Source organism: Lathamus discolor, chromosome 4, assembly GCF_037157495.1.
Source record: "Lathamus discolor isolate bLatDis1 chromosome 4, bLatDis1.hap1, whole genome shotgun sequence".
NCBI classification, from domain to species: domain Eukaryota; kingdom Metazoa; phylum Chordata; class Aves; order Psittaciformes; family Psittacidae; genus Lathamus; species Lathamus discolor.
This window is the reverse complement of record NC_088887.1, coordinates 23,025,213-23,037,343: the sequence shown is the minus strand read 5'-3', so window position 1 is coordinate 23,037,343 and position 12,131 is coordinate 23,025,213. Positions and strand designations below refer to the sequence as shown.

At 48.5% G+C, this 12,131-nt stretch overlaps 1 protein-coding gene across 1 annotated transcript; it reads right to left on the bottom strand.

Annotated features, from left to right (window-relative positions):
- Positions 1 to 246: 246 nt before the first annotated feature.
- Positions 247 to 11,725, bottom strand: LOC136012584 (phospholipase A2-like). The gene is made up of 4 exons (XM_065675671.1): positions 11,501 to 11,725; positions 8,187 to 8,352; positions 2,605 to 2,711; positions 247 to 491 (listed from the first exon to the last, which is right to left on the bottom strand). The coding sequence occupies exons 1-4, from the start codon at positions 11,541 to 11,543 to the stop codon at positions 328 to 330; spliced, it is 480 nt and encodes a 159-aa protein (XP_065531743.1). The 5' UTR covers positions 11,544 to 11,725; the 3' UTR covers positions 247 to 327.
- Between the last annotated feature and the right edge of the window lie 406 nt (positions 11,726 to 12,131).

Genomic DNA, 12,131 nt, shown 5'->3' with positions numbered 1-12,131 from the left:
TTTAACAAGCCAGCCCAGCAGAAGCCTCTACATATTTTCCAGATCATGTGTGTGGGAGGCAGGTCAGGCAATGTGAAATGATAAAAAAGCCATTTGGTAATGGGTAATGCGTTCCCACTATGCTGCAGACCAAACCCTCTGTTTCTGGGAAGGCCATGTTCAGAGCAGGATCTTATCCTTCAGCATGTATGTTACCCTGTCGCTCCTCCCTATAAACCTTGTCCTGACAGAAATTCTCTCACACCATTGTTATTCCTGGTAAAAAAGGTAAAATTTTATTCCAGCGCCTTCAGATTCAAAGGGTTATAAAAAAGGTCCTACAAAAGCCTACTCTGGCCCCCCATATCTGAAATGGCAGGTGGGATGAGTCTGTCCACATAAAAAGTCTGGCCAGAGGACGAAGTGTGGGTTGTATGGGGCTGCTCCCCAACACTTGGCTGCCTCTTGGTCACACAGGCACACCATTTTTTCACACCGGTCTGTCAGGTTATCTGCAAAAGGAAATGTGAGTGAAGAATGAGGGATTCTGGACGAAGGCAAGAAACAGTTTCAGGAGGAACTATTCCAGAATAAAGCAACTCTTAGGGAACAGGGGCTGTGGGAGCAGGAGGAGAGAAGGACCAAGAGGTTGTATGTGTGTAGATCTGACCCTCCCCTGTGCTGTCTCTGTTGATAGGTCTGACCCTAACTGTCACCAAGAGCACCAGAAAGCAGCCCCCAAACATAAACTGGCAATGCCTATACAAATCTGCCCAGCTCAGAACATTCCCCACTTCTAGAGTTGTGTGAACAATGGGGGCTTAGTTCAGTGGTAGAAGCTACAAAAGAAAATGATTTTAGCTTAGCCTGCACTAAAAGTATTCCATTTCCCTCCAGTCAGTCCATTTCCCTGCTAACTCCTCCCTTTGCAAACCAGACCAGTTCCAAAGGAAAAACAATGCTGCTTTGAAAGGAGCAGTCTCCCACAGGGACATTTGGAAACCTGAGGGTGTAGAAGCACCCACCAGATATCCTTCCCTCATGCTCCATGAGTTGCTCTTATATCTCTTTTGTCTGAATGGGATCAGGTACTATACCGTCACACCCCAGAAAAACCTGCTGTGCAGTAGCCTGGGGTAGGAAATTTGCCTTCTGAACATGTTTCTAGAGTTCCTTCCCATGAGGGATGCCAGGAGAAGTGAAGCTTGATGAGGGCTTGTGGAGAATAGTTAATGGATGTTTCTCAGGTCTGGTCTGGACATCAGTCTAAGGAATTAATGGTGTTTATTTAACTAATGCTCACTAGCCCGGTTGGAGCAACTGCAGCCCTGTGCACTTTTATGGGACAGACATCGCACATGTCTGATCGGCTCAATAGTACATCTCACACGTGCAGTGAGGGTTGTTCCTTCACAGCAAAAAGAAACAGGAATTCTTTTTTCCATATAAAAAATAGCTAGCAGAAAATACTGGTTAGCTATGGAAATATGGGTAAGTGGGAGGGAGAGGAGTCATACATTAAAACACTAGCCAGCACTTAGCCATTCGTTAGCCAGCACTTTGTAGTTAGTAGGTTGTTCTGGCACTTGGAAAAGAGCAACTGCAGATGTGCTGTGCCCTGTCCTGTACCTGCTACCAGATTTGCAGCTGCTGGAGAGTCTGAAGACTGCGCCAGTAGCATATGGAATTCTGATAAAGACAAACAGTCTTTTAATGTTCAGGAAGTAGCCTGGGTGGAATGGGAACAAGTTTTACCCTCACATGTTTCTTTTCAACCTTTCAAAGTGTTCCACAATGGATTTTACCACCAGGAACTTTTTGGAGACTTAGAAATAGAAGTGACAAATTCTAAGACTCAAGTCATCTGGTGTATGTCAAAACAAACCGGTATGAGCCACTGGTGGGCTGTGCCTGTGCAACTTAAGACCTTGACTGGGTACCAGCTGTAGAGCTGAGCACAGCCTACACTTGCTGTATGCCTGCAGACCTCAAGAGCATTTGATTCTGCAAGCCTCAAAGTGCCTGCTGAAGCCCCAGGGCTTTAGGCTGGAGCCCCACATGAGGCACAGGTGCATGCTGGCACCCTCCTTCACCTCTTTTGCATCCACATGTAATAGCACAGCTCTTCTCCAGCAGTACACAGTGGTAAGTAAAACAGTGAGCAGTCCTGCTGGAAGGAGGGCTAGAACTGCCATGGGAAGACCACCCCTGCAGACCATCACACAGCTATGGGGAGAGGTCAGTGAGGAGCAGGCATGCTTAATGGGAATGAGTGCAGAGCCTCCAGAGAAGCATCTGCATCCCTGCCACACTGAGATGGCTGAGTTGTGGGTACCACGGCCCCAACTCCCACTCCTCCACCTCAGGAGGACTCAGGTTACCTGGAATGGTGCTGCTGGAGCTCCAGGCTTCCTCCAGCTCCAGCTGGGGACTCTTGGCAAGCCTAGTGATCCAGGCAAGGGATGGGCAGAGGGCTTGCAGGAGAACGGATGCTGCCTAAAGTGGCTTTGAAACCAGCTCAGCATACAACAGACCTACCCCTGAGGCCCACAAAGCTCTTGGGTCAGCCTAGTGCTTGCCAGGGAGGGAACGAAGTGAACCTGAAGCGAGCAAGCATTTCCTTACCGCACTGCACGGCGTTCTGCTCACATGCCCACTGGTAGTGCTGCACCTTGGGGCTGCAGCCTTCCTTCTCTGCCTTGTCATAGCAGCAGTCGTGCCTGTGGCAGCACCTGTGGGACAATAAAAGGTAGAGCTTGGGCATCCTCCTGCATGATTTGCTCAGAGGTGTCTGCACGTACTCAGGAGTGCTGCACTCACACAGAGCTCACAACAGCAGTGTTTGCCCCACCTCATCAGTAAACGATCTGTTGATGAACCAGCATCCTGTCATCCCTGTGAAAGTCTACATGGCTCAGGACCTCATTAATGCCATATTTACTCCCATGACCAGTGTGCTTCTTCCTCTGAGCTTTTGCCCTCAGAAAGGCAGGTGTGGTCAGTACTGGAAGGGACCTGGTATGTTCCCATGAAGAGTGGGATCACAGCTCACCGGCTCAGGCTCAGACCCATGCCAGGATTTGGAGTCAGGATGTGTTTTGTATCCTCAGCATCACCGAGCAGCTTCATCTCTTCAGTTCACATGGGCCTGCAGCCTTTGATCCATCCAGTTTCTGAGGGCTGGCTACAAACTCATCAGCCTCAATGCTCGAATTCATATCAGTTAACTTCAGATGCCTAAGTGTAAACATCCACATTTAAGGCACTGACCTGTACTCCATTTATGCATTTGTGATTGCATTTCATTGACCATAGAGGGGGCTGAGGGCTCAGTCTGTCCTACAGACTGGTCAGCGAGATACTTCCCACTGTCAATTACTTAAGAATTTATAGACCATTTGACCCCGCTTGAATTTTATTATGGTAATTTAGGGGCTCAAAATACACCAAGAAAATATTCAGCACCTAGAGATGTCCGCTGCTGAATAACAAAGGTTGTTTCAATGATGCAGGCTCAGAGGCTGGAGCCAGAGAGGAGCAATCTCCTGCATTTCGAGAAGCTTGTCCCTGCAAGATCACTGGGACTTTACAGAGAAACTGCTCTACTGACTGGGAAGCATCGAGGCAGGCTGATCTTAGGGGTAAATGAAGAGCAGACAACTTTCAGAGAAGCTCTTGAGTCTTGATGTTCATCTGTTCAAGAGGTTGATGAGGTGGCCCAAAGGGAGCATAGCTGTGCTGGCTCCCCACAGATTACCAAATCCAGCTGAAAACCCTGACTGTTGTCTTCAAGACCTGAGGCCAACATACCTGAAAATTCAGTAAAAGTCTGGGATCCATCACTGTGTCCCTCTGAAAAGTGGAACAACCCTGCAAGGAGGACAAAGGTCCCTGGTGCAGGAAGCAGGGCTTCTCTGGGGACCCATCAGGAGCTGCCCAGTACCTTACCCAAGAGCTCAGGGACATTACAGACTTCATCATTTGGCTGCAGGATCCTTTCCTCTCAGAAACTGGTTTACAGCTATGAGGCTGGTGAGCAGTGTGAGGTGATAAAGCCCAGGGGAAAACGTAAAACTATTTTGAAGTGCATCAACCTGATGCAAACTCTAATAAAATCACTGGAACGAGATCAGGGTAATCATGTGAAAGGGACAACAGAATCCGACCGGTTGGCTCCAATTCTGCCTTCATTCAAGCTGCTGTGATTACGCACAGGCTGAATTTAGTCCAGTGTGCTTTCCCTACTGAATAGGCTCCCAGTTTAGTAGCTGGAAGTAGCAATTTCATCCCACAGAGGAGTCTTCCGACAAAATGCCTTTTTTCTCTCAGCTCACGAAGATGAAACCTCTGTGATGACTACGTCCAGACTACTCACTGCGTTGTGAAACCTAGAAATGTAGGTTAACAGGAGCGGACTAGTATCCTCTTCCATGCCAGCTCCTCAAAGGACTTCAGAATGGGACCCAGACCTATGGGATATATGTATCTAGATGCTTTCCCATGAGGAGTTACAGCAATTGCTGTAATCCAGAAAACCTTATTCAGCCTATAGAATCAGTTCTGTTGGACAAGATGGCAATAAGAGGCTGTGGTTCAGATCTTTGTTGGTCCAGTAACACCCCACTCTTGGGGTTGTTCTGAAGAGGTTAGAGATGAAAAGCCAAAGGAGAGAAGAATTTGCAGCCTTGTGGGTAGAGTGAAAGCCTCAGCATTCTCCAATGTTTGAGTCCCTATACAGTGTGTCATACGATATGACAGGGAAGGACTACAGCACTGAGCTGCGACTGGGGCTTGTGTCATCTGGAGGAGTTGCTGTAGCCCAGGGCATCCTGGCTAACATACCTGAACCTGAAGCACAGTCTCATCCATCCTCAGGGGGATGACAGATGTCAGAGCAGGCCCATCATCAGTGTCATATATGGGACACAGAGCACATGAGGCAGTGGTGGAGAGCCACAAATCGGGCTGAGCTGAGGCAGAGCTGTAGAAATTGCATGGTTTGTGAGGTCTGGGGAGTGAATCAGTCAAGTTGGTAAAGTTGGTGTCAGTGATGGAGGAGTGTGGGGAGGAGGAACAACATGAAGGTAGACAGGCAAAGGAAGGAGTTAGGAGCCTGTGTGCCAAGGGAATGAAAGTGCTCTTCATGGAGAGACAGAGGGAATTAACAGAAAAAGAGGTAGGAGAAGTGAGAACAGGTCTTGGAGAGGGCAAAAGGTGGTCTGTTAATCAGGCAAGGACAAGCAAATGATCACAAGAGAGATGTGCTAGCCAACTGTGAGAACTTGCTGCTCCATATCCAGCTTGGCAGAATCAGTGGAGTGCATAAACTCTGCAGGACCATTCTGCTTCCCATTACACCAGTTCCTCCTGATGATACCCGTAACTGCAGCAGGGTGACACGTGGCTCACACCAACACAAAGCAAGACGACTTTAGCTCATACTTGACAAACATCTCTTTCAGACGCGCTGAAACTGCACTGCCAGAGAATGAAGACTGATGAAACCTATCACTGCCCTTTGTCACCTTCAGATGGTCCCCTCCGGTCTGGAAATGCCCTTTCCTGCACCTGCGTCAGAGTGTGGTGTTAAGCTTTCGACAACCTGCTGATGCTCAGTTAGACCCATGCAAACAGAGCCAGCCAACACTATGGGAGAGCACTGCTCAACAGGTATGGAAAGCAAACACAACTGTGTCATATACTTAGTAAACAACCTGTTCACCACGTCTGGGCTACGAGACAGCCCTAATGGCTACAGACAGCTCCAGCTGGTCCTCAGGAATCAGCTGGCCAGATCCCTGCCCCTCAGCAAATGCCATTAAGGTAAGAATTTGTCACATTGTGTTTGTCGAGTTAACAGCACCATCACTGCTATGCATCCTTTTGTTTTGCTTTAGCTTGCCTGTGCCACTCTGCTTTTCATGGCATTTGGTGTTTTCAAGGAGATGCTGAGCACCTTCAGGTCCTGCTTTACAAAATGAGTGCTGCAGCCATCCAGGGGAACACAAAGGAGAAAGAAATCTATTGACTTTATGCAGAGGGGATGCCATTATGGCTCAAAGTGATGGAACTGTGAGAGTGGAAAAGAGTGAAATGGTAGTTACTGGCAGCACCACATCAAAGTCAGTGTGTGGAATAAGCCCTATAAAAGGATTACCCACTCTGGTATTTTTTCTTTTCCCATAGAAGAGAGGTGCTCAGAAGCACTCTGGCCCTGTCTACACAGATCGACTGAATTGCTCACAAAAAAATTACTCCGTTTGTAAGGGTCTCAGTAACAAACCAAGAAGTGTCAGGGGGGTGAGTAATTTGAAACAGTGTTTGTCACCCTTGGCCAATCGCTTTGCCACTCTGCTTTCCTTCTGTTTTAGAATGGCAAATATGGCGAATGTGGTCACTTTGGCAGACACGGGTGCTCAACAACACTGAGCTTTCCAGCAGTGCTCAGTAACAGAAGATTCCTCCAGCAACCATGAAATGGGAATTTTTAGGGCTAAATCTAGTGGGGCATTACTGATTCTTCCTAGCTAAGAACCTGACTGAAAACCTTTTTGTTGGTTTTGGGTTTTTGTTTTGTTTTGTGTATTTTTTTGAGCTCAGCATTGCAGCTAAGGAAAAATAATGAATGCACATAAGGGATCAAGCTTCCCTTTTACAAACCACCTGGTGTTTTGAGGCATTTCCAGTTGCAGAGTTTCATTTTCTGCCATTAGGATAAAAAACCAGATCCCACGGAAATCAAACGGCAGCAGAAACACTGGCTGATGAGCATGTGTCCATATATTACTCCCTTTGGCTGATTTTCAGGAGTGATGACCGCTTGCATCTTGCAGAGTCACTTAAACTTGGGGGTCACTCAACCTCTATGGAAAACAGCTTTTAGGTGTTAGCTCTTCAGTAAAAGAAGTATTCCAGATGAGTGAAGTTGTGTTTTACTTTAAAGGCCTGCTTATGAGAGCTGGTACAGGGCTAACAAAAATTACACCACCTTACAGACACTGCTGTAGGTGGTGATAAGCCAGTCTAGAGATATTACTGAAAAGTAAAAGAAATCTCTCCACATGAAAGCAATGACATTTTGTAGGCAGCTACTCATAATTTCTAAGTCCCTTATTCGTAGAGGAATTCAGATTTCATAGATGAAATGTTTCATAGATACAAGCCAGGGATGTGATGAGAGGGCTTTGGGAGTGAAACATCTCCCTACATCAATGAAGACAGTTCCACTAGTTTCAAGGGACACCCGTTCTTTCACACCCACAGAGGAGCTGGTCTTTAACCTTGGCAACTTTTCTTCCTTTTTTTACCCTTTTTCTGTCCTGCCAATTCAGCAAAGTCTGGTTCTGTAGCAGTGTGAAATGTCTCCGGCAGCTGGATACTCTGGAAAGCTCAGTTTCCTTCCTCATGAGCTACACCTTTATACCCAGAGTGCCTTCACCTCTGCTAAAACCTTCACTTGCCTACTGGTAGCACACACCCTATCGACGGTAGGTAAACAGATTCACGTGCTCTGTCTGTGAGGTTTCAAACCAGACAAGATTGCAGATAACAGGCTCAGAGCACACAAAAGTCCACCGTGCTCAAGATTTAAATGTATGCTAATTGCAAAGCACAAGGAAGAAACCTTTGATTGCAACACCTCCTAAACTCATTGCTTGTAGCCTCAGGAATAAGCACAGCATCTTCCCTACCAACAGAAAAAAGGGGAAATAGCACCATGATCTCCCCTGTTGTTGTTCTTCCTCTGTTCAGCGTGAATTAACAGGCAATGAAGGCAACAGGGTTTGTTATTTCTTGCAATGATCTGGATTTCTTCCAGAGGATGAACACTGATATTCCCATCACAGCCATTTTCAGGACCTGAGTGAAACAACCCTCCAAATACCTTGATCACTCCCCTTTTCTTCAGGCAGGGCTTGCTCTCTATGAATAAACATAGAACTATTTCAGGAAATCATATCCTGGTTACTCCTTTGCCCTCCACCCCACACAGCCCCAAGAGCTTTGGTCCCATGCAGAAGGTGGCTAAGCCCTCATTCAAACACCAAGTGATACGTGAGTCCTCACAGTTCCCCAGTGATGTGCGTGTGTACTGAGTTCCCTCTCTCTGAGGTAGCAACGAGTCCGTGGAGTCACCATAGTGTATATACTGGGACGAGTGGGGAGATCTGCACTGCTTCTGGACACACAGTTAAGGTTCTTCTTACCAGTCTGTTTTATCTTTAGGCCAGCCATGTCCTCCCAGTCCACAGTAGCATCCGTAGCCAATATACGCCAAGGGAGACCGTCCTGTGCCACACGATATAGCTCCTGCCAATTCAATGATTCCTCGGGTGTGCAGCGAATGGGATTTTCCCAGGGCACCTTTCCAAACTGCAAAGACAGGACATGGCTACACACAAGGATTGAAAACACCCCACATGATCCTCCTAAGTCCTTAGAGGGGGATTTTTTGTTTGGTTGGATTGGTTGAGCCCTAGCAATCTCATTAGCCATGACATTCAGCCTGCAAAGTGGACTCTGCGGGGCCTTATCTGGGGGCTGGATGCAGAAATACCCAAGCCAGCTATTTCTGCAGAGAGCTCAGGTCAAGCAAGACTCCCCAGTTCTGGTGCACTAGGGTGTGATTGCAGCTCTATGGCACCGGAGAGCAGCGTACCTGGTTTTACAGAACATGTAGCCCAAGCCATTGGCTTGATAGTGCCTGTGCCAGCACCATGCAGGGCCAGCTGGGCTTCACTGCATTCCAGAGCTCCCAAACCTGGGACAGCTTACTAGCTATGCTGTGGTCCCAAGTGGGACGTGGAACAGCAGAGGACAAGCGTGCAACCAGACCTAACCTGGGCTCTAAGCAAAACCAGAAGTTTTCATTTGCCCAAGGTGCCTTATTTTATCCAGGTTTCCCCTACTATTCTGGATGTTTTAACCCCTTCTCCAGATCACAAAAAGCTGACAGTACTACTAATTTCTGTAGGGTCAGCTGCAAGTCCCTGAGCCTGTAAAGTACACTTTGTCCAGGACAGAGCGCCTACACCAGCCAAGATGTATGTGTATCAGCTTTCTTTTGAGCATCTGGAGGTGCTGGCAACACTTACCTCTGCTTCTGTTATTACATTCCATGTAAGTCATAACATCAGGTTGGCTGCATTAACTTTGGCAAAAGGAGTTCTGTGTCCTGTGCCACTGGCCCCCAAACCGGTTGGGGGGGTTTCGAGGTACAACTCTTTCCAGCAGGGTTGTGATTCCACATGTTAATTTGCAACTCTTCAGAAATCACAGGCTCTACCTTGCAGTGACCCTTACAGAAACCAGGAGTGCCCTGCCCCTAATGCTCAAACAGCTTTGATGCTCGGCTGCAAATGTTGGTGCTTATCACGTTAAGGATAGTGACAGACAGGAGTATTTCTTGCCTGTGTCCACTGTGAAGGACAAAGAGCACTTTGCACTGCTCTATCGTGCATGGCAAAGCTACTCACCACTAGTATTGAACCCCACAGACCGACCACCCACCCCAGCAGTTCATCCCACCCATGCACAGCCATCCCACCAAGAAAAGCCTGCTGGAATAGGGGGTACTTTGCAGCACTCTCAGATGGAGAGGGAGGTGATGCTGGGAGCTGGGAACCCACTACTGAAGTTTCTTTGCCTCCTGCACGTTTGACCTCTTCAAAGTACTGTGCAAACACAGACTAATTAATCCCCTAAACCACCCGAGGACGCAATACTATTTAAAACTGTTGCTTTCCTTTTAAAACCCAGCCTCTAATCCCCTTCCCTGGGCTTCACACCCAGCATCTCTTGGGCCATCTCACCCCTCTAGCCTGATCGAGACACCAGCAAGGGCAAGGAGGGTCTCTCCCCATGCAGAACAAGTCAGGGCTTTGCTCCCTCTCTACAGGCCAAGACTCCTTCAGAAAGTGGAGTGCTGCCTTACACCATTTCCCATCCTGCGATTGGTGCCTCAGGCTGTGCCGGTATGGGTTTCACACAGCCTCCTTATGCTTCCCGGAGCATTCCTCAGGGATTAAATGCACATTCCTGAAAAAGTAACTGTGCTGCTCACCTAAACACTGCTTGAGTGTTCAGGTTTCATGCTAAAAACACATTAGACGGGTGTTATTCAAAACTAAGAGACGACCTATTTCCCTTGTCTAAACAGTGGGGCTCTGGAGTTAGAAAGGGGCTCAGCCCCCATGTGTCCCAGGGGAAATCACAAGCAGTGAGCTGCCCTGGATTTTGGGTTAAAATCACACTTTTTCAACCTGTTGCAGTTTGCAGACCCTCGAAGTGGAAACAGAATGGAAACAAAGACTTCTCTGTAGGCATTCAGGCCCCCTGACAAGCAGCTTGCAGGGTTTTTAGCTGTCTGCTGCTGACGTCTTGGTCTGCTGGTCACTGGCTAAGGCTGCTGTAAGGTAACTGCAGCTCGCCCAGAAGAAGAAAGACCTTTCTTCTTTTAGGGGTATCTCTGAAGATCAAGGAACTGTAATTACAGTGCAGAGCTGCTCATGAAAGTGGAGAGCAAGCCCCAAAGGGAATTGAGTCAAAGAGACTTGGTTAGTGTGCTTAGGGCTGCGTGCTCTGCAAGAGCTTGAAGTCATTCCAGCATCCAGGCAGCCTCTGATGCTTCCACTCTGTTCTTTGAAGGCTGGCTGGGCTTTGAGCTGATGTGTCGCTACAGCTGAGAGGTCAGCCCCAGCAAGTAAGCTTCAGTATTCAGGTGCATGGCTAATAACTGAAACTGCTTTTTCTATGCTGGGCAGCTCAAGACAGCACAGCTGGAAAAGCCTTGAAAAGGTCTGCGTCTCCCCAGCAGCCTGCATTTAACCATTAAGGAGCGTGCCCAGTCATTAGTTATACTACTAACAGGGCGCCTTAGCAGAGAACATACCTGCAGGGAGGGGAGCAGAGGTGGATCTGACAACTCACACATTCTGTTTCCTGCTTAAACGGGCAGCCTTCGCTGTGGATTAAGTCAAGGTTTAGGTGTTTATTTCAGAACTGTATTGCAGGTGTAACCTCAGTCCTCACAGCTTAGTGTAACGCTGTCTCTGTGTGTGAGGGTTTTATGTTAGCAGACATTTATGGCCCTTTTTGACAGCCTTTTTAGGAATTATTTTAACTTCAGATAAATTTTAAACTGCATACTCCATGGTCACTGGTAGAACAAGAGGGTACTTCCAACCGCCCATGGCGCGGCTTGGAAGTAGATGACCTCAAGGTCCTTTCCAACCCTAAGTATTCTATGATTTCTATGAAGAGTCAGAGATACCAAGAACTTTGTAGCAGCAAACTATTCAGAAGGAGAATGAGCTGTGTTTATACAGCCCCAGCAATGTAGACCGCTAGCAAGGTGGGCAGGCAGCTCCCTTCACACAGCCCTTGCTATAAAGCTGGAGAGAGGCGAGCAGCGCTTGGTTTTCCTCTTGGCCAAACCACGGCGAGGTGCCTGCCGCGAAGCTGGCGAAGCTGGGGCGAGCGGAGGCACGGGGAGGGCGAGGGGCCGAGCGGCGGTACTCACCTGCCTGGAGCAGCAGCAGTGCCAGCAGCAGGCGGGAGCCCATGGGCAGGTCGCTGCCACGCTCCGGTGCGCCGGGGTGCAGCCGAGGTGCGGTTGTGCTCGGTAGCCTCCCCAGCCCGCTGCCCGGGTTTATATACACATGGCGCTGCGCCCGGCTGCGGCGAAACGCCCTCCTCTGCGAGGTCCCGAGCCCCGGCACGGGTCCGGTCTGTGCCCCAACGGGCTCCCTGCTGCGCGGGGAGGGCGAGGGCTGGCTCTGTTTGCCGGGCAGCGCCTTTGGGAGGGAGGGAGGGAGGGAGGGGCTGCTGGAAGGGCATTAGGCTGGCGGTCCCTGGGACAGCCTGAGACACCCAGGCACTAAGCTGGGCTCCTGCTTTAAGCTGTTTGCTTACAGACCCTGGTTAACCTCGGAGTAGCTGCGGAAAAGGGAGGCCTGAGGCCGGGCTTTCTGTGGCTTGTGGCATCCCTCTGGCAAGGATTTTCCCTTTTTATAAGCACTCTTTCCAGGGTAATGTTGATTTTTTTTTTTTTTTTGCATTATTTTAAGCCTGATTATTTTCACATTTAAAAAAGAAGAGACAAAACTATAAAAATCCAACAGAAAGAATACTGTTAGGTGCAAGTACCTAAT